Genomic DNA, 22871 nt, shown 5'->3' with positions numbered 1-22871 from the left:
GGCAGAGACAAAGCAATGTTTTCAGCAAACTCTCAAAATAATGTGAAGCACTCACTCTCTATGACATGGACCTTCATGAAATTTTGTACAGGTATCCATGGTCCCCAGTGGGTGTGTCCTAACGACTTTGATGATCTGCTAACCTTTCTTCATGAGGTTTGCCTTTGTGGTTTTCAGAGAAACACCTCAAGAACTGTTTCATTGTTGAACTGTGTACACATACCCTTTGTCTGTGATGGATTAAAAGGATTGTAGAACTGTTTTTTCATTTTTCCTCTAGCACCATCATCAGGACAAAACTTTGTCAATTTGTCCAATACCTGGAAAACTAATCACATTCCCATCAGCCTTAGCTGTACTTCTTGTTAGCAAGCTGAGCCTGAACTCTTGGTCTTGTGTCTGATTTTTCTCTGCATCTTGTCTTTTATTGTGAAAGTTTGGAAACTTATTTAGAATCTATTTTTGTTTCGCCAACACAGACTTACAACAATATTTTTTTTGCAGACAACTTGGTCTTAAATGTATTTGGCTTTATACCAACTATAGGACTATAAACTGCTGTTTCAGAAATCTCTTAAACTTATACCAAATGCTGACAAGACAAAATGTGTTTCATTCCCAATCTTCTACTTGCCATTCATACACTTACAGTAATGATAATGTTTTATGTTTTATCTTCTTATAATTTACAAGGACGTGTCCTGGAATGAATTTCATAATTTAGTTCTACTTATAAGTTAAGCAGAGACAAAATGTGTCTCTTGGTTTGTTTGTATTTCCTGTTGCTCTTTGAATGGCAGGAAAACCACTACGTGATATCCTGTAATGACACATTACTCAATACACTTTAAAACTACTTGATGCAGTTTATCACTACGCCTTGTACTTTATTAGAGGTGATAAATCTCATGCCATGTAAAAAAAAGTCAGCTGGTCCTCATAAGTAAAAAGATTTGAATTACACACTGTCTCCTCTTTAAATCTCCACAGTATATTTCATCTCTCCTCAGTTGTAAAGCTGCTGTTCATTGGTCCAGGTCTCAAGACATCCAACTCTATATACCCATAGTTAAATAATGAATTTGGAAAGTTCAGAGCAGCACTTTGCGCCATATAAATGGAGTGAAAAACAAAGGGTTTAAAACTTGAATGTCTCATCCCACTGGATAATTTTTATTAAAACATATGTGCCTTTAAAAAAGGGAAAAAAGACCATGTTTAGGGTATTCATATGTGTGTCATCTCTCTGTCCATGTTTGCCTGCTGTAATCAGGTTTTTCTTACAATAAGGATGTCAGTCTCAATTTCCTAAATTATCTGCAAGGAATTGTAGCCAAAAAATCTCCAAAAAGCTCAATTCCTTAAAGCTCTCACCTTTGAGTATATAACCTGAGTGGGGGTGGAAATACTTGTACTCCACTACATTTATTTGTCATCTAGAGTTAGCAGTTACATGTCAGATTAAGAGTTTACATAAAATGATATGATACATTTTTTAAAATACAATGTATTGTTAAAAATTAAACCTGGTTCTCAACCTGTTTGCCTTTGAGGCCCCTGCAAAAAAAAAAAGAAGCAGATTCCAGTTTCTGTCTATTGGTTGTTAGCAGCTTCTCTCAAAGTCTAAAACATGAATACAGATTTTTGTAGCAGAAACTTGTTTTGTCTTCTTTATACTCTATTATTACACGACCCCTCTCATTTATCTTGTGACCCTTTGAAAGGGGCCTGACCCCGAGGTTGGGCACCGCTGAATTAGACTACCAGTGGTTCAGTGTATGTAGTAGTTAAAACTGATGTATCAATATTAACAATCTAATAATGCCACTGTTATATGATGTCTTCTACAGAGTGAGTGCTTTTACTTTGTGGTTTTGGAACATTTATGTAAATGAAGGATCTGAGTGCTTCTTCCACCGCTGATCATCGGTCTTGTACAGTATGTGGACCAACCTGCGCAGCTTATCAGTGAACTTGTCCAGCTCCTCCTGTGCTCGGCGCAGCTCCGTCTCCAGGTACTGCCGCGTGGAGTCGAACTCGCTCTGCAGCAGCTCCAGCTTGTGAGTTGTGTAGGAAAGCCTCTTCCGTAAGTCCTCCTTCTGCTCCAGCAATGAGCTGCACACACACAAGCGAACACAGACATACACACACAGGACATGATTTTGTTCAGAGGACATGATGGGGGAAACAATCTTGCAACCTGGGCATATCCTTATCTAAATGAACTTATCAGGGTCTACATATCTTTTTAATGCACCCCTGAATGGCCATGCAGCAGTAATGAGAATATCATGAGAGGGTGATAGAACTGTGTGCAGAAGTGCTTTGTATGTCGAAAACATGAGCCCAAAACACAGATCTCTAATTAAGAATCCAGAGATACAGAGCTTTTTGAGTCATTAGATCTTTTTTTTTTTTTTCTCCAGTGTTAAAGCTCTGCAACACATCACAGAAACCCAATCATCAGTGAGATTGGACCCGCAGAAAAGAAATGGATGGTGAAATGTGTGATGAAATATGAGCCAATGAACTCTAATACATCATATGAATAGACTGTGAAGGCTCGGATTTACTGAACAGCGATACCCCCCCCCCCCCCACATGTAATTCAGTGAGACAGCACAATGATGACTATTTTTAGAGTGCGTGCATTACCTGGGTTTCAATCTAATAAAAGGGCAAGTGTGAGTGGGAAAAGAGGAAATGTCTGTTGCCGTGATGGATCCGAGTGTGTGCGGCCGGGCTTAATGGACCCTGTATTGACGGACAGATGGAGGAAGGAGGGTAATGACTCTATCTGCAGCCAGATAACAGATAGCAGGGAGTGAATGGAGATGTGGTCACGTTGTGCTCTTTCCACTTCCTCTTTTTGTTTCTTTTTCTCTCTTTTAACATGATAATAGATGCAGAGGGTGGGGGCTGAGAAAAACAGAAAAAAAATATCAGGGGCAGGTTGTTTTTAGTGTGTATTTCAGGCCACTAAATGGAGATATCATCCAGTTTCCATCTCATTAATATGGGGTCAGTCCACACTCGATACAGAGCTATGGTTGGTTGGATCACATATTATGAGTCTAGCCAGTTCTCCAGAGTCTCCTCATTTTAGTCAAACTTTTTGCCTTAAGCTGTGTTATTAATTTCAGACGGTGACACAAATAATACAAATAAAGTATTACTGATAGGAGTCATTCACACACGTCAAACACACACAATACCCAAAGGTATATAATGGGTTTGACACATATACAGTACCATGCTTTGGCTTGCCTCAGCTTCGTCTGAAGGTAATGTAATTACTGTCTGGTAATGCTTTCAGTATGATGAATAGAAAATATTGATATTAATTGAGTTATATGGCAGTAAATATGCACTGCAGAAAGAGAGACAACGCTGCTCCAGAGGCACAAAATCTCACTGGTTGATTTGAATTTTGATGGGCAGAGACTAAAACAACAGTTCTGGAAAAAGAGAAATTAGATTTGTTTTCTGAAAATGGCTCAGAACACAACGTATGATTAAGTGTGGACGACTTATTTTAGTTGGTTAAAGTTTGTACAAGATGGCCTTCATGGTTTACAGAAACTAAAGTTGGTTTTCTTGGTTGGACTGGCCCTGAACGACAAGACCTGGCTTCAATGTCAGAGGCTTTACAGGTACCAACCTCCCTCTCTTGTGGCAGTATGACATTTATAGGTGGAAATTAAGACTCACTTTTCTGATTCAAATAGCTTTTTTCAGGGCAATTCAAAGATTCATAGTCTCTGGTTGTGGGGCAGTGCACTTTCTTCCTAAGCAAAGCCACTGCATCCATGTTCAAATGCACTTTAATATGTACATCAGTGTGTGGTAAGACAGTATCACCATTCACATGGCTGTGATGTTCGGCGCTGATTCAGTTCAGTAATGAGCTCATACTGTTATGGGTTAAAGCTGGATAAGTTCAGTATTAAATTAGGTAAATAGGATGAGTGCTTATACGGTTAAGAGCTCAGCAGCCACCCATCTGCAACAGAGTTATCGTGTCGTGATTGTTTCTGTAGCTTTTAACGATCTTTAACCAAAAAATATCTCATGGAGAGCTTCACTGCTAAAAGCTACTGATGGGACTTTCACACAGGAGACATTCGGACACGTCTCAGTAGGAAAAGCACTTGTAAATGATAAAATGAGCAAAGGCTGGATTTGGTTTAGATGCTTGAGTTTCAGGTTTCACTTTCATGGTTATTCAGTGTAGTCAGTTCAGTTTGAAGATTAGGTGTAGGGTTCTTCCACCTTTGCTAATGAGAGAAGACAGTCATCGTTTGTGCACCTGCAAGAGGTTGATTTCTGAAGTGAGGTAATTATAAGTTACATTGAACATGTTTGAAAAGCTCTTTTCCTGGTACAAGTGAAATCAGAAATTATAATTTCACACTGGACCTGGACTGTTGTTTACCACCATTTACAGAGAGAACTGAAACATCTGCAAGCAAGTCAGTGAGTAAGAAAATACCTGCCTACAGAGTGATTCAATGAATGCCTCAACTAACTGGATGGCATTTCAGTGCTGCATTACCCAGAAGCCCCCACCTCCTCACCTCCTGCTTCTCTTTGATTGGCAGGCATTAGCAGGGGAATACAGGTGTTTGTTGTTTGATAGGGGATGAGTTTACGTGAAGTAGCTCCAGGGATGAAAAATCCCCCATTAGTGACCTCCTCTGTGAGCAGGAGCTGAGTCAGACGTAATGAGTGCTTTCATTCCGGTGAGATGAGATGACGAGGCAGCATGACTTCTGGGCTCAGAGAGAGGCGGGATGAGGCTGCTTTAGCACCACTGGACGCCGAGAGGAGACACCTCGTGGGCGGGTGAACGGACAAACAGATAAAAACGAGGACGGATGGAAAGATGGCGTCTTAGAGATTTACTCTTACCTCTTTTTTGGATGTTTGCCGCCATTTCGGGGGACTTTTAAGGCAGTTTTGCCAATGTATATCTTTTTCATGGTTTGTCTGTGTTCCTTCCCTCTCATGTGTTTATAGGGGTTGACCACAAGGAGCCGGCATGTGTGTTAGTTCCCCAAAGGAGACCAGCTAAGTCTGGCCTGCAGAGTTACTGAGTGCTCTACCTGTGTTGACCCTGCCAAACAAAGCAAACAGACAAGTTGGCAATTAGTAACTACGGTTCAACCAGGGATCCTGTGGGAAGGACAAAGTCGATATTAAAAATTCTGGATTGATGCTGCCAATATTTTTGCAATGATAGTCCTTTTAATGGCGAAATTCCCCACAGTTTTGTCCTTGACAGTAAAAGACAAGCTGAAACAGCATTAAACTCCACTCCATTTTGAAGGTTAGCAGCTCTGACAAGGTGAAAATGCACAATTAAACATTTAAAACAGTTGCTGATGCAGCTTTTTGGCTAATTCTACTGTTCTTTTAAGCACTTTCTTCCTTATGGTGTCACACTGTACTATTTCCTGCAAAGATACAATGGAAGTGAAAATCAAAGTATCTAAGACATCAGTGGTAAATGTCAAGCCTTGGTCCCAGTCCTTCAGACTTAAAGAGCAAGAGCTTCTATCTGTTATGCAGCAAAGTTCAACACTCATATCAGGACAAATCCTTTGGGGGAAAGACACTATATATTCTATATCTTACATCCTTTCAACCTATTTGCACTTATTTCTTAAATTGCAGTTCTGCACCTCGGGTATTCAACATTTGGGGAAACTAGTAGATATTAAAGCCCCTGAAAATCAGAAGTATTTTTCTATAACATTAAATATTCATGACTAAATAAGGAACAATCAAACAATCTACGCGACTATGTGGATGTGGTTCGATCAGATTTTGACAGTAGTCTGGCAACAACAGCAAACAACCCAACAACTGTCATTGCATACTGATTTAAATATTGCTGCATTTCTAACTGGTGCCACTTCAAACCAGTGAGAGAAAACAAAAAATACAGAGAAACACAAGATATGACCCAAACTGTTCCAAATTTAGCAGAGGAATTTCCTTTAATGTACAATTGTACATCTAAGAGGCTGTTTGGGAATATATGCTTTTAGGGCCTTTAAAAGGCCTTATTGCAGTCCAAACCTCTTCATCACGCCCCCCTACCCAGTACCCTGCATCTCCAATGGCATCTGCAGCACAGATGCAGCCGTCAACCCACAGACAAATGGTGCAGGTTATTAGATGAGACTGGGCGTCAAAGCCTGATCAAAGCTCCTCTGATCCAAGCATTGGACCGTCCACTCAGAAAGGAAACAATGACAGGCTGAGGGTGTGACTGCAGCAGCCGAGGAAAGCATCATGTTCAGGATGTTCCAGGCATAGATACAGTGCATAAACAAACACATACATGTGTAAAAAGTGAAAGAGCAGATGACAGAGAGACACATGTTAAACCACTGACACCCAGTTGTTGGGAGGTGATTTATTCTGCTGGCTGAGGAGGCAGGGAGACGTGCACTCCTCCAGATGGTGACAGCTCACCACCGCCACTGGAGCCTTCACTCCAGCTGCTTCCCTCTGAGTCATAGCACACCGGCTTTGGATATGTGTGTATGTATGTGTGTGTGCAAGATTTGATGGGTGTGAGCATGGGTTTTGTGTATGTATGTGACTTTTTGGTGTGTGGATGTGTTTAAAAAAAAAAAAAAAAAAAAAAAAAAAGGATGTTTACACATGTAGGTGCATACTTCTGTGTCTTTATGTTCATGTGTTTTCACAAGCGTACCTGCACGTCTTCTCTTTTTGTATTTACAGCACGTGTGTGTTTTTTTGCTGCAGCATCAGCTCTGCCCATTCAATTCCCTTCTCCCTTGAATGAAACAAATCAACACTATCTACCATAAAAGTCAAAATAAGGACAGCTGTTAGCGACCCATCTCAGAACACATCAGGTGTCCGCTGTCAAATCGCCAACCACACTCACTCCCTCGCTCATTCACTCGCTCCTTCTTCATCTTACTTTAGCCAATCCTCACACTGCAGCAAAACCATAGACGGGGCTCGTTCAGATGGCGCTGCCTGCCACCCACTCGTGCCACACTGACATTTGAGAGGAACTCAGAGCATTGAAAAGGAGAGGAAGGGGAGGTGGTAGAGGAGGAGGAGGAGGAGGACATTAAAGTTGGGAAATGGAGAAGAGGGAAAGGCAGAGATTGCTAGCCAGAGTGGTTGCAATTTAGCCAAAGACAGGAAAGAGGGAGAAGCCAATCGCCAAATTAGAGAGGAAAAGCAAAGAGAGTGGGTGTGAAGTCTCTACTGACAATCGTCATTTCTCTATCTCATTCCTCTCCTTTCCCCTGCTTCTCCCTTTCTGCCTCCCTGATCGCATCTACCTTGCAGATAGATTGGCTCTCAGGAAAAGCCCTTATCACAGGCCCAGACCGCGTTAGAGCGGGGGAACCCGAGTGGCTGACTCATCCAGCAGCAGCAGAGAGAGAAAGCCAAGAAGATGCTCTTTCTACCCCGTATGCCTTCAGATTAACAAGGCAGCTAACCTGCAGCAGTCACTCAGCCCGATGACATGTATAGTATGACTCAACCACCCCCTAGAGGAAAAAAAAAAAAATCAACTCTCAAATTAGGGTACTATTCTGTAAGGGTGTGTGGGTTTATGCCTGTTTCTCTGTCCAGCATTGATTAACTCAGGAGCAGACACCTAAGTAGTTACACACCAACTACCAACATCATTAGCAGCAGCAGGGGATAATGACCCGCTGAACGGATTTCATGTGCTGCTGATGGCACTCTGCACAGGGGAGTGTGTAATCATGACAACCATCCCGAGAGGATTTTAGGATGAGCAGAAAAGGTGATGGAGGCTAGCTCAGCTCCAACTGCAAACACAAAAATATACACAGTTCTATCTTGTTCCACTGAAAACCAAAAATTACAAAACACAAATAACAGAAAGAGTCCAACACTTACATCAGATTAAGTCATTAGCAAACATTCAGACATAGGGAATGGCCCCATGTTTTGCTACAGGTACCAGTGAGAAGATGAAATGCAATCCCAGAGGGGCAGTTTGAAAATATGTACATGGGATTCGTACCTGGAATAGTTAAATATTTTGGGAAATACACTTAAGATATCATGTCTTTCTGTTAAAATGAAGCTACATATGCAGCCGGTTATCTTTGCATCAAGTCTGGAAACAGATGGCTGTAGGTAGCCTGCCTCTGCCCAAGTGACAAAATCCATCTACCAGTGCTTCTAAAGCTCATTAACATATAAATAAGGGTACATAAAACAAGTTATGATTTTATGAGGGGTGATATGATGGACTACTTCTTGGCCAGGCACATTAACTTCTTAATATTGAAGACATTTTACCTTTGGACAGCACAAGACTAGCTATTTCCAGCCTTTATGCAAAACTAAGCTAACAAGCTGATGGGTGTAGCTTTACATTTAGCTTACGGACATGACAGTGGTATCAGTCTTCTCACCTATCTCACGGAAAGAAAGCACAGATGCACATTTCCCACAGTTCAAAACTCTCCCTTTAAGGTTATCAGACGATAAAACACTGCTCAGTACTTTTTGACGATTTTACAACTCTAGAAAGCTTTCACTGCACAAGCTAAACAGTAGACTTAACAACGTTAATGTTATACGTTAGCAAGAATGTGTATTGCGCCTGCATGTATTTGACTGGCCAGTGCTGCGCCTTGCCGAATGACACTGGATTGTGTAGAGGAAAAAATAGAGCCTGGTACAACATTTCAGCTTTTATGCCAGGACCCTCTGCATCAGCACTTGGCAACCTCACCGTGGCAACACAGTGGCCTCTCTGAAATGAATGAGGGAGCAACATTTATTAGTGGCTTGTGGAGGTCTGCTGCTTTTCAGAGAAAAACAACTTTTTTTTTTTTTTTTTTTTTTTACACACAGTAAGCCTTGTGTTTGTATTTCATTTCACAACATAAATAAGATAAACACAAAATAATTAAAAATATTGTCACTAAAACTTTCTTCAAGTGTTCTGACAAATTATTCAGGTTGAAATAAATACTAGTTTGGAGTACGGGAGAGGCAAGAAAAGCCTTTAAGCCATAAGAGCACTGACACACACACACACACACACACACAGACACACGAATCACATACTGTTCTACAAAAAACAGCATCACCCTCCAGACAAGAAAACCATGTTACGGTGCCAGTGGATCCTACTGAGAGCTGTCCTAGGAAAGCTACTGAGACCTCAGACCCAGAATCCAAACACTTTTGCTGAAACCTTTCACTCAGTTTGAAACTCAAAAGTTTGAAGTTTCTGGTAATTACTGTGTGTTATGAATGAGTGGTCCTGGATTACTTTTGCGTGTCATTTTTTTCATAAACTTCAGAGTAAAAAAAAAATCACAAATCTGTCTACTCTTGTCCGTTCAGTCTCAGACTAATTTTTGGTTTGCGACTCGTTGGCCGAACAGTTATTTTCAAAATAAAATTGTTTGCTAAATGTTGCGGCACTTGGCTGATTTTAACACAAAAGCCAGGGTTTTGCTCCTTTTCAGCCATGACCAAAACGAGATGAGACAGAGAAGCACATACAGCTTTCAAAAAGGTTTAGTTCATTAAAAATAAAACAGACACAAACACACACACATAAACACATGCACACACAAACACACACATTCACAGCACATCTTCCACCATCACAACAAGTGGAGCTCGAATGGACAGGTAGTGATTAGACAAAACAAAGGAACCACCTCTGCAAATCTGCTAGCCTGCAGTGTACTGCTCCGTGTTTCCATGTATTTGTGAGTGTGTGCGTGTGTGTGCTCGTCTACCTATCCAACAGTGGACCACCCAGTTGTCTACACTCACTGACAGTGACTGGGTGAGCCAACAGGGGACATTTTGGAAGTCCAGTGTTGGTCATGCTGTAACTCATGCTATAATTAATCCTAAAACTCTTTTTTGAATGTATTTTAATTTTGGCCAAGAGGGGACCTGCGAGTGTCTGCCTCTGCAGGCTGCAGCAAGGATTTTAACCACTCATTCACACGTTATTTCATGCTTGTGTATATGTATACTCTCCCCTCCAAACTCTCCTCCATGTTGCAGCAAAATAATAGCCAGTTGTGGTTTTCCACCTCATAACCCGTTTCTGTCTCTCTGGAAGTCGGCCAAAGCCCCCTGCCTCACCCTCTGCAGCAGGACTGGTTCTGCTGGTCCAAATACCAACAATGAGTGGGATTCAAACCAGACATTGCACAACTGCCGCCTAAAAGTCACAAACAAACCTACCACGCCACAAAATCCCATTCATGCTAGGAGATTCTCTCTATGTGCTTTTCACTTCTCACTTTGGGTGTTAGACCCTCTTTCCTTTAGCCTTTGAGTCTTTCTTCTGAATGTGGGTCTTTAAAATACAAGTTGCCTGATGATTAAATCCACAACCTCAAAACTTCTGAATGGTCCCGTTACTCTAATGCTTTTCCATTCAATTAATTTTGAAGTCCAACAGTCAAGGTGGAGATGCAAAGACTGATGTTTGATTTAAAAAAGAAGGACACAAAGGTTTTAAAAGGAACCCCGGCTATGAAGACTTGTAGGCCCTGATAAGCCACAATTGTTCTCTTGTACTAAAACATGTTTTTTTCCGCGCGCAATGCACTCTGGGGGCAATGACGTATAGTGGTTGCACTTGGTAGAATAGCTATTGACGCCTGTGTTTGTTTACGTGCGCACAGTCAAAGTAATTGTGAAGTAAAATGCCACATTGTGCTGCTTTTGGATGCAACTTCCAGTCAAAACGCAACAAGGGGAGTGATGTGAGTTTACACTGCTTTCCTACTGACAAGAAGAGGAGAAAGGAGTGGGAATATGCCTGTGGACGGACACAACTTCCCAAAGATCCGCGGCTGTGTTCCCGACATTTTTCTCCTGATGCATTTGAGGCTTTTAGTCGACCGCGACTGCTGAAAGAGCTCACCGGAGCGGCTGGGTATAAACGAAGACTAAAACCAAATGCTTTTCCGACAATTTTCCCACATAAGGAGTCTAAATGCTCTCGGGAAGCGAGTGAAATGCGCGTTAAAAAGCGCCATAGACAAGAGACACTGGATGCTCTCCTGAGCAGACAACCTGCTCCTGTAAGGTCATCGGACACGCCACTGGTCACAGAGGAAGCTGACCTCACCTCACCTCTTCAGTCTTCAGTAAGTGTAATGTGTTCTCCAAATATGACCGATGTGGCCACTCAGACAGATTCACATACATCAGATGCAGCGGTACAGTGGACAGCCGATGTGCAACAAGTTGTGCAAGATGTGCGACAGCTCCGTAGCTGCAAACTGCCTCAAAGTTTTTGTGTGCTGTGATGCATGGGATATCTGCAAAAATGATCAAAGTCTTGCGTTTCACTGTATATCCTAATTATCTATAAAGCACACGACAGCTCTGGATGCTAATAATCTCCAAAATTATTGATATTGGAATAAGTTTGATCAGCCTCATCCCACCTTTCTTGCTCTTCATTTTGTGAAACATTGTCAGTGTTGTCCTCCTCATTAATGTTTCGCTCAGGTTCAAATTGGAAAGGGTGAACAGATGCCATGTTTATGTCGCTGAACAGTCACAACAGGGTCCCGAAGCCGGCCAGTGCAACCATATGACATCACTACCCAGAGTGCATTGCGACATTAACAACAATGGCGACCTACAAGTTAAACTATTTTTACAAATTTTATAAAAACGAAGACACCAAGATGGTTTTTTTATATCACTTTAATAACTGATACTAACATTTATCTTTTAAGAACTACAAGTCTTCATAGCCGGGGTTCCTTTTAAGAAACACTGCTGAGACGGTTTAAGGTCAGGGGTTCGAATGTTATGATGCTCCCTAAATTCTCCAGTATCTTAAGACAAATTCTTCAAGAAATAAGCTCAAGCGTGTCTAGTCAAATAGTTCAGGGTGTTAAAGGACCACCAGGTTTTGATGTCTTGGGTTCAATCTCCAGGCACTGAACTGAATTTTGAAGTCTAACTCTTAAAGATATCTGCCAAATGCTCTTACAAATGTTGGTCAAGTGTTTTTTTATAACTAGCTCAGGGTGTTAGAGGAATGCTTGGAAGCTAGGTTCACTGAATTTTAAAGGAATTTTAAACACCTAAAGACTCAAATGATCTAAGAAATACAGCTAAGAAATCTCTGACTAAATGGCCAGGGTTTCAAAAGAAAATTACAAAAGCAGTTTTGCAGCTTTATTTTTAAAGTCAACCTTAGATTAAAAAAAAAAAAAAAAAAAAAAAATTGTATTTCTTTTTTCTTTTTCAAAATGACTAGAAGTTATGGTCCACACTTGGTTGGCATAGTCCGACAGTCCCCTGTTGGCAAGGTAGGAGAGTGTGTGTGTGTGTGTGTGTGTGTGTGTGTGTGTGTGTGTACTCCATAAGCATTTCCCTTATGCTCTTATACACATATAGCAGGCGGCTCAGATGTACTTACTGGTTCATCCATGACTCTCAAGAGGCAACCTAAAAAGCCTCAACTCTGGGATGCATGAATGGGGCTCTTACAAATAAAGAGAATACACTGAGAGAATATAGAGAGCAATATAGTGCTAACAGCTTTCCAGCATACTACCATTAATGTAGTGGCATATAAAAAAAAGAGTAATGTAATCTGTGACCTCCAGCTTGGGATCATCCAAGGCAAACATGCCACAGAAATCTGTTAGAAAGCATTAATTTACATGTTTGATTTCCGCTAAAACTCTGTCAGTTTGATGCTGCTCATTAGGAAGGTCACTGTGATAACATTTAAAAGGTTTATGTTTGGTTTAAATCGAGGTTTAAAGCAATAGTTCAACATTTTGGGAAATTCATTTAAACTGTTCACCTTCCTGCAAAGAGCTAGACCATGGAATCGTTAACACTCTCAAGCTGCTAGCCTGTCTGACCGCAGGTAACAAAATCCACCTACCAGCACCTCTAAAGCTCACCAATGAAAACATTAAATCTTATTTGTTTGAGAAAATGACAAGCTGCTATGCTATGTGTATGCATACTCATGCACACAGAAATGAGAGTGGTATTTATCTTTTAATTTAACTCTTAACAAGAAAGCATATAGCAATGGTTGTTTTACTACTTTCATGTTATATTTTATTGTTTTATGATGCATCAAAAGTTGTGAAGTGTGAAGTTGCAGTTTTAAAACACATAACCCATGTAAAACTGCAACCTTTTGAAAACTGTTTTGTACCAATTTAACAAACCAGACATAACATATTGAGCTTTAGAGGTGCAGGTAGGTTTGGTAGGTAGGTTTTTATGTTTGGACAGAACAGCTGTAGTGTAAGAAGCTTATATGCTAGAATGTCGAACAAGTCTTTGAAGCAAACCCAAAAAAGATAGGTAATCCCTGCTGTTGTTTGATACAAACTATAATGTGTAGGGTCCTTATATTCTGCTTTACACTTTAAAGCAAGACTATGTAACTTTTGAAAGACTTTTGAAAAGTTGAATTCAAAAACAATAAAACACACCATTATCCAATTCAATTTTGCTGATACAACCTTATTAGGTCTGGAATGACCATTAGCATTTGGTGGTCAATGTTTATTAATGTCAACAAAGCTGAAGTTATAGTTATATAGCATTACACAGTCACTTTGCTGACGTTAAGACTTCTCCAGTTGTGCTACTGTTGAACATGTTTCGCATTTTGTCTATGTGCAAAAACAGTAGTTAAGCATTTAGCATTATCCCATTACTGTCACTTGTAGTCACAGTGGCTACTGTTCAGCTAATTTAAGTCTCACTTTAAATTTCATTAAAGCAGTGTCATGTGCCCTTATAAGAGGAAGGTAATTGACTCAACACATACTGTAGATTAATATGTAAATGTTCAATTCGAGTCAAACTGCCAAAAAAATGAGTTATGCAATGAAGCCTTTCAGGCATTTACATGGCCGACTGCTTCATCATCATGAGGAATAAAGCTGACCTGTACGATCTGACCGCTGGTGCTGAAGAGGGCAAAGGGGAGGAGGAATAATAGGGTTGAGATGATAAAATACAGTTAATGACCCCCAGAGGAGCTGTCAGTGCTTCAGGAGACCTACAGACAGAGAGAGAGGCTGACTGTTCAAAACCACAGAGGATAGAGGAGAGCATTAGTCTGTTAGACCAACACTGTCCACTTAGGCAGATCAAAACTAACCTCTAGCCTCTTCAGACCAGCCTCTCTCCCACACCACTTTCACTCAAATATGTCTGCTATTGCTCTTCTCTATCACCACTTCAGCTAAAATAAAAGCAATTCAGTGGACACCTAAATCATCAGGGACGACACAATGGCTGAAGTGTTTAATATTTCAGATTCATATCAACAAGCAAAATAGCAGTGGGTTTAGTTTGCAAGAGCAGGGGCCACAGACGGGTAAAGAAAAGACTTGTTTGTTTGATCTGTACATAAAACTGTAGTATAAAAGTTGCTGTTTCACAGGATCTAATGCTGCGTTCACATCATATGTAACGGGTCAAAGAGACGGCAAAGATTCCCATATTATTGACTTTTAGCCGTTTACGTGATCTGACAACTTAAGATGGCTGCCGTCAGTCTTCCTGTGCTGTTGCTTCTCACTCATTTCTAGAGGTTCTGGCTCTCTTCATCAGTAACACTAACAAAACTAAATGGAACAACACCAATGTCATGATAACTGGAAAACTGTTTACTAAAAACACTGTCAATAGCTAGAGTAAATTGGACAACATGTAATAACACTGTGTGACTGTTGTTTTACTGCAGAGTTGGACATGTGTGGTAAAAATACTGTACTTTTTCAATGTAGCACTGTATCTATAAAATAAGCGTTTAATTACCTCTAACAATGGACTTGAGTACATTTAGGGTTAGCAGAACTTTCATTAAAAATTGTCTTTCACGGTTGTAATTATGGCTTGGATGTTGATGTGAAGGCTAAATTTACAAGTGGGAAACTTGTAAATAGAGTTGGTGTGGTAACTCAGATATGATGTGAACATAACCTCCAGACACAGCCAGTCTGCACTTTTTATTGCTAAACTAACCAACTCCTGGCTATAGCTTCATAATTAACAGACACGAGACTAGTCCTGACCATCTCATCTACACTGAAACAGCAAGAAAGCATAAACCTGAATAAATGAATGGAGAAACATAACGAACTTGGACGCCTTCGCAAAGGGGTGAAAGGGTCACTGAATGCTTTAATGAGAATGAAAATGATGTGAATCATATGCTACCGCCTTCACAGTCACCAGATCTAAACCGAACTGAACACCTGGGAGATTTTGAAATTACGTGTTAGGCTCCACTATCATTTAAACATCAAATGCTGTTCATCCCTCCAGTAGAGTTTCAATAGTTTATATCAGTGAGCACTGAAGCTGTGCATGGTGGCCGAGCACCTTTCAAAGACATTTATTTATTATAATATTTATTTTCCTTTAATTTGTCACCCCAATCACTTTTAGAGGATGGACTGAGGCCTACTCGTTAATTTGTCTAAACTCAGATAAATCAACAATACTGTTGTTAAATTTAATTTCTACCATTTTTGTTTTAAATTCCTTATTATTGATTAAAATTACTTTCAGTAAATTGCACCTTTTGTAAAATATTTACTGCCTTCTAAAGCTACTATCACATTAAACATAGCCTGATATTCAAAATTAATACTCTTCATCTTAAGCACAGTTTTTTCTGTCATTAAATTTCTCATTAATAAAATTTTGTATAATAGAAAAAGAAAAAAATATACAGTTTGGCCTGAAATGTATAATTGCTGATAATTTACAAATCATTTATTCTGAAGTTACATCCAGTGGCAACATGTTTGACGATTCCCAAAATCCAATTCGGATGAATAACAAAACAGCCTCACCTGAACCTCTTCAGTCAACATTATAAAACCTAAATCTGTCACCAAAGGACAGCATTTCATCATCCCTGTTTCAGAGAGCAGCATAATAATAGTTCAACTTTGGGCTGTCAATCATCTCAGAGGAGTAGCTCTCACTTTTTTTTTGTGTGTTCATACGGTGTCAATCTCATTTTTAATATAAAACACCTTGTTTTAAGCAGAATATCAACATTTGACGTTTGCTTGAATATTGTGATTTTAAAAACTCTTTAAAACTTTAAATGTGTTTGTCTAACTGAAGTCGCTTCTGCTCTGCTGTAAAGCTCTAATGCTCCAATGTGTCTAATTGTAAAATTTACAGATCTATCTCAGCCACCACAGGGCCCCTGATGCAGGAGCCCGGCCAAGGGAGGGACAGAAATTGCAAAAGAGAAGCGAGAGAGAGAGAGAGAGAGAGAGAGAGAGAGAGAGAGAGAGAGAGAGAGAGAGATTTCAGGACATTTCATCATTTAGACTGGAAGGCATCTTGGAGATGAGGTGTTGGGGTAGAGGTGGGGGTGGGTGGGGTGTAGAGGTAAGGTCAGACTCTCAGGTAGATCCAGGTTCCTGTTTAACCTCATCACAGCTTCTTCAGAGGCCACAGGTGACCTTGTTTCCTATTTAGCAAAGAGCGAGGGGAGAAGGCGCGGGACTACCCCCTTTTATCTCGGCGGAGCTGCTATAATTCAATTAAAGCTGTGACACAGAGGTGAGGACAATTGATGCCTCATATTGGAGAAACACCCCATCAGATTAATTACCCCTCATCGGCTGGTTAAATGGCTTTTAAACTGTAATCTGCCTGAAATCGTAATAATACCATCAGTAATCGAACACAAAGGGGAAAGCTTGGGATCTATTTCCATCTGTGCCAGATTAATAATGGTTCATTAGTAATAGTATTAATTAAAATGAGTCTACTGTAGGACAATGAGGTAAAGAAAAAAAAAGAAGAGCAAGAGGAGGGAGAAACTGCAAAAAGCCCTCTCCTGCATCTCGTCATGTTTGCCTTGCTGCTTTAATTCCCATGTAATGCAACTTTAATCAGAAAAGTGGGTGAGCACTTGCAATTTTGTAATGAGCTCATTAAAATCTGTTTATGCAGGCATGTGAAAGCATGAAAGCATCCGTTCAGTTATCACCTAGGTTTTATGTGAAGATTTTAGACTGTCAGGCTCATTTACATACAAAGAAAGGAAAAAAAATCACTAATCAAAGCTGCTATTGCTTAGTTATTCATATTGGTAAAACATCACTATGATGCAGAGCAATTCATTATTGTTGTAGGTGCATTCCGACAGGTGACGGTCCAAAATCATGCAAAAGCATAAGTATAACAGTCATACATGGACATTATTTACAACCTTAATCCATTTGAGACTAATTAAAAAGCTTTTTTGATTGACCCCTCAGAGGAAAAAGCTTTTACAGTAACGCCACATGCACTGCAGTGAATTTCGAGCCAAGAGATTTCCTGCATACAACCAAAAAAATACCCTTTAATCTTTGACAAACTATCAGAAAAGCAGATCATTCCTAACAGCACTGCATCAGTACACAGAGAGCACGCACTGACATTGTGAGTGCAGCCACATCAAATACAGATGAGCACATACACACACATTCAGGCACAGAGGCACAGCTACAATCAAGCCAGCTTTTGTAATCCAAATCAAAGACGCAAACAGTGAAGCAGTACCTTCCGCTCACGCAGAGCTTCATCCTGGAGACCGAGAGATAAAATCCTGCTGCCTGAGCCTCGCCGGGGGAATGGAGAAAACCCCTCTTCTATATGCTATCTGGATTGGCTTACCCAGCTCTCCCTTAAAGCTCAGAGAAACCCCAACACATGCACACCGCCCGGCACCGCCGCCGCCGCCACCACCACTTCCAACACCACCACGCCACTCCAACAGCAACAGCAGCAGCAGCAGCAGCAGCAGCAGCAGCAGCAGCAGCAGCTGAGCCAGGAGGGAAGACAGAGGGAGTGAGGGAGTGAGACTGTGCAAGAGTAGAAAGACGGAGAGGAAGAGTGGGAGGGAAGGAGCTTAAAGGAAGAAGACAGGGAGAACGCGGGGGCGTGATGATGGAGCGCTGAAAGATATGAGCAAAAAGAGAGAGAGGGAGACAAGAGAGAAGGGGAGAGAGAAGAAGCTTACCTGATGGTGTCTATGTTGTTCATCTCTTCATCAGGCACCTAAAGGACAATAATAACAGCGTGTTAGTGCAGGGGACCCATCAAACTGGCCCGCGAGCTGCCAAGTAGAGCATCGCTGCAGCACACACACTCATTCGAATGAGAAATGAAACATACATATTCAGCAGGCACGCTCTCTGTTTCCCTCTGTTTTTGTTTATGTTTCTTCTCCCCTCTCTCTCTTCCCTGCTCTCTCATTCGGCCCCCCCCTCCCCCCTCCCCTCCCTCCCTCCCTCCCTCCTCCACCCTTCCACTCCTGCTCGTGAGCAAGCTCATGCAACGCTCATCAGACTGCGCCCGGCTGTCCACAGCTAAGCTCAGTTGAGGTGAGAAGAGAACAATCGTATCATACCAAGAGTGTGAGAGGAGAGGGTGAGAAGGGCGGGGGGGGGGGAGTGTGGAGGGAGAGCGGAAACCTCCATTGCAGCCAGACTGCTGATACATGGCAAGCCCCCCCATGAGGGATACTGGCAGCAACTCAATATCCCTGTCGAGATGCTGAATCGGAGACAGGGAGCAAAGACTGAGAAATACAGAGAAAGACAGATGACAGACGACAGAGAGTAAGAAAGAGAGAGAAAGAGGGGAGATGGGGGGGGAGGTGAGGGGGAACAGGTGGTCCAATCTGTTGAATCTTACATCTCAAGTCTGAGGCTGTTAGGGAGAATACGTTCTATACAAGTCTGTTGCTGGCCCTTTTTCTGAAGGCGATGAATTATGCATCATCTTGAGAATATTTTCCCAGAATTCTCATCCTCATTCAGATTTAGGGTGCAGGCCTGATGAAGTGTGGCGTCCGTGCTGCTCTGTTATCATGGCTCGTGATTCGGTGAAGTAGGTTTAAACATCTGGAGTTCTAAAAGAGGTGGGAAATGGTGCGTGTTCACTGGTGTAATTAAGGAAGGGAGCCACGGCTGAAAGCAGATGATTTGATATCCAGGGTCAGTGGGAAACTAACTCTGGTGATCAACCAAAACACGTTTTTAAGTCGGGGAGATGGTCAACGAATCGTAGTTTGCGTCCTCAGCGAGTGCACAGCATGAAGGTCATGTGCCTGTGAAGAATGTTTTGTTACTGCAAGGACTGCAAGTGTGAGGAGATGAAACTTTGCAGCCACACACACACACACACACACACACACACACACACACACACACACACGCGCACGCTCACACACTACACTGCGATGAACACCAACAGGCTCACATGCCTGCCTCTCAGCCCCCACACCACCCACCTTTTTTTTCAAGCAGTTGCTAAGGTGACGGCAAAGGCTGAATTTTAATCAGACAATAAATTAAGGCAATGTGATCTTCTCCTTTATTATTTAATGGCAGCAGTGCTGATTTCGGAGATCTGTCAGGTGTGTTTTGGGTTTGTGGAGAAACGCTGACAGACTGCAAATCGAACTCTCACGGAACAGTGGAATCAGTAGTTCAGAGATGCTTTACATTGTCCAGGGAATGCAAAAGAATGTGAATTTATGATTTCTGGTACTTGAAATAATGTAATTTTAAAATAAGACAGCTGCAGCCAAATGGATTATATCTACCACTGAGATAAATGTCATGCTGAGGCTGCAAATACACTCATTTTTGATGCAGTAACTGTTAACCGAGCCCTCAAGCCTCCTGTTACATGCACACTGCTGCTTTGAGTCTGGGGAAACCACCAGTTGCTATTCCTGCAGAAAACAGTTGTTTTAACAGGTTCTCTGCATCCACAGCCATTTTAGCAAGGTTACGTCTCAAGCTGAGTAAATAATGGATGTCAGACAATAAATGCTGGTGAGTGGGCCGACTCAGTAAATGACTGCATTGTTAAGTTGAGATTGTTTGTGTGGAGGAGCTGCTGATGGGCAGAATGCAAATGAGCACCCCCCCCCCCCAAAAAAACGAAAAAAAAAAACTCCCTGCTCACTGGTCAGCTCATCATGGACTCACATCATCCATCTGACCCTGTGGATCAGCTGAGTGGTAGCACATCTGTGTGGATCAGCTCCAAGTTCTTTCACCTTTTGTAATTACTGAAATTTGAGACTTTTTGTGATCGAAGCAAAAACTAATGGCATTAAAAACAGCTATAATCTATATTTTTACCAATAGATCAAATGACTATGTATATCCGAAAGCAGACAAACCAAAAGTGAATTATAACAGGACTCTCCACTTCAAATTTGAATGCAGCAAGCAGTTGTTTTTTACCAAAAAAAAAAAAAAAAAAAAAAAAAAAAAATGTCTGACAAAAAAACCCACTATTCAGCAGAACAGACAGACATAATTAGCCTCTAGCTGATGACCATAGTGGAGCATTAAGCACCTAAACAGCCATATATTTGCTTCAGGAGTGAGCAGAGAACAAAATCAGAGCTCAAAGAGAGAGTGAATATTGGACTTACAAGGGCCAGGTGTCCAGAGACACCACTCCACAGGAATGATAATGATTGCTCTGTGTCTCCTGAATATGTAAATAAGTAACTGTTTGCTGAAAAGTTTGCTATAACTTCTTACAGTGTTTACATTTTATTTCTGCTCCCCTGGTGGGCAAAAATGTGTTAATGCAAGACTAAAAATGCTAAAATGTAGGAATATCATTAAGCCAATACGGACAATGAATATTGCATAGTGGCCTGTTTTGGTGTCTTTGTTCCCCTATTGTCTTCCATAGTGTTTTCTATACATTTTTTTAATTCTTTTTTTTTTTTTGTTAGTGTGGTATTGATCATTTCCTTTATATCATTATTAAAATCTTGAGTAAGACAAAGCCTCATAGGCTGCATTAGACAAAAAAAAATTTCCTGCACTTCTTTATGCTGTTACAACAGAAATACCCTAGAAAAATCAAGAACAGCTCACTCAAATCACCCAAAGACTTGATTTACTCAGACATCGCTTCAAACTTTGTGAGAAAAAAAAAAAAAAAAAATCTGATCCAATCATAACATATGTTCAGAGGCCTGGCTTTGATAAAAGACTGGGACAGCTTTCATCACTCACCATGTTGATGCCCCTGGGCAGAGAGGCAGATCTGTAGGGGTATCTGGGGAAGTCGCGATAAAACTCCGGAAAGGGACTCTTCATCTTGTACCCTTGACAGAACTGCGGAGGAGGTGGAATCACGTTTTTCTTGTCGCCTCGATCCAGCTGTGGTGTTGTATCTGCTTTTATCTCCTGATCCTGCTGCTCGTCATCGGCCCTCACAGCGTCAATGTCCGTCTCTAGGTACGTTTTCTGTGTCAGGTGAGGGCGAGTCAGCTCTTCTTGGGGCTTTTTCTGGTCGAGTACAGAGCCCCGCTGATGGGCCATTGAGCGGGGCAGCCTGGGGCTCCACTGAGTCACCACGTGGATCTCTTCTTCAGTCTGATCTGGGTTTGTTGTGGTGGAGCTGGAGGGCGAAACTGGTCTCCCAAATGCCTGCAGGCTGCTTTGGTCAAACACGTTGGATGTCACCTCATCCAGGAACTCTGAAAACTTCAGCTTGGCTTCAATCTTTTCCTCCAGCAACCACTGTAGTTTTACACTTTTAGTGCTGGTGTGGCTCCGTGCTGAGCCCCTCCCCTGACACAGCCCACTGCTCTCTGGCCATGCGTGTGGTTTGTTATGCTTGCAGCCTCCTCTCTGCTTTGCTTCTGGATGAACTCTGCCATGAGGTCTTCTGGTGGGACATGCTGCAAGCGCCCCCCATCTTCTCTCCTCTCTGAGTCGAGTCCGAAAAGCTTCCTGACTCTGTTTCTTGATTGAGCTGTGCAGGAGGCAGGTCACTCCTGAGCTCCAGCTGTAAAGGCTACTGGTACCTTCGCTGCTGCTCCTGCTGCCTCCTGGGCTGCTGCTAGGAGACGACTGGTCAGAAGAACGGTCTATCAGCTCCTCCAGCCAGACCTGATCACCGTTAAACATAGGGTGGATGGCTGTAGAGGAGGCCCAGAATCTCTGTGAAGGCTGGTCCTGCTTGGCTGTGGCACTCTGGGAGAGGAAGCAGGCTTTGCTGCTTGTCTGGTCCATTGGTTTGAGTCCTGTCTGCATGGATGTGTTCTCTAATTGTTGCAACTGGCAGATGATCCATGGTCCAGTGGATGGCTCTGATTTTAAAGAGTTTTACCCCAATCCTGTCTCATTATTGTGCAAGCCTGACCTAGAAGAGATCCAATACTTTTCACTCCAGGCTGAACAGATGGCCTCCTTCAGGGCCAGGATAACCCCCCTGCTATGACAAGCAAGGACATCCATGTCTTAAAATTTCATGCAGAGAATTATGGAGACGTCTCATTACTGTAGGTTGGTGTAAAAAGAAAAAAAAAAAAAATCTCTGATTCTTTAATATTTGCCCACAAACATCATATCTTCTCATGATAATATATTCTGAGGCCAAAGTCAAAGAGAGTGAAAATCACGGCGGCTCTGCTGTTAATCTGCAAAAGCTTCAGGTTTGGGTTTAATGAGAGGGAGTTTTCATACAATCCTAGCAAGTGTCTTTGCGAGCTGAGCAGAGCTTACTCTGAGGGTGCTGCTCTTAATTAGACTGTCTATTGATAGCAGAGCAGGCAAAGCTTTTTCAGCTTTTTCCAGGTCAGTGGTCGTAGAAGAGCATTGATCCAACAGAGCACATGGCAGCTGACACACAGACACACGGACTAATGGACGAGCTTGTTGAGTAATGGATTACAGTAATCTCATCAATATCTCTCATTAACACAAGAGTGAGGTTTATGAAAAGACTCTAAGATGTACTGTATGTTTGAAATAGTGAGAGAATTTCTATTATAGAATAAT

General features: G+C 41.6%; 1 protein-coding gene across 1 annotated transcript in view; it reads right to left on the bottom strand.

Moving 5' to 3' along the window:
* LOC139612409 (brain-enriched guanylate kinase-associated protein) overlaps nucleotides 1-22371 on the bottom strand; it is a 31384-nt gene extending 9013 nt beyond the window's left edge. Inside the window, exons 1-3 of the mRNA XM_071467964.1 lie at nucleotides 21099-22371; nucleotides 18065-18102; nucleotides 1954-2115 (exon numbers count right to left, since the gene is read on the bottom strand). Of these exons, the coding sequence (XP_071324065.1) occupies nucleotides 1954-2115; nucleotides 18065-18102; nucleotides 21099-22124 (1226 nt within the window). The 5' untranslated portion in view covers nucleotides 22125-22371. The remainder of the gene's footprint in view (nucleotides 1-1953; nucleotides 2116-18064; nucleotides 18103-21098) is intronic.
* Nucleotides 22372-22871: the final 500 nt, after the last annotated feature.

The sequence above is a fragment of the Trachinotus anak genome, unplaced genomic scaffold (assembly GCF_046630095.1).
Source record: "Trachinotus anak isolate AG129_WGS33_773 ecotype Australia unplaced genomic scaffold, CSIRO_AGI_Tana_v1 ptg000031l, whole genome shotgun sequence".
Classification (NCBI taxonomy): domain Eukaryota; kingdom Metazoa; phylum Chordata; class Actinopteri; order Carangiformes; family Carangidae; genus Trachinotus; species Trachinotus anak.
Note: the sequence above shows the minus strand (reverse complement) of the source record. Positions and strands in the feature narration are given on the sequence as shown.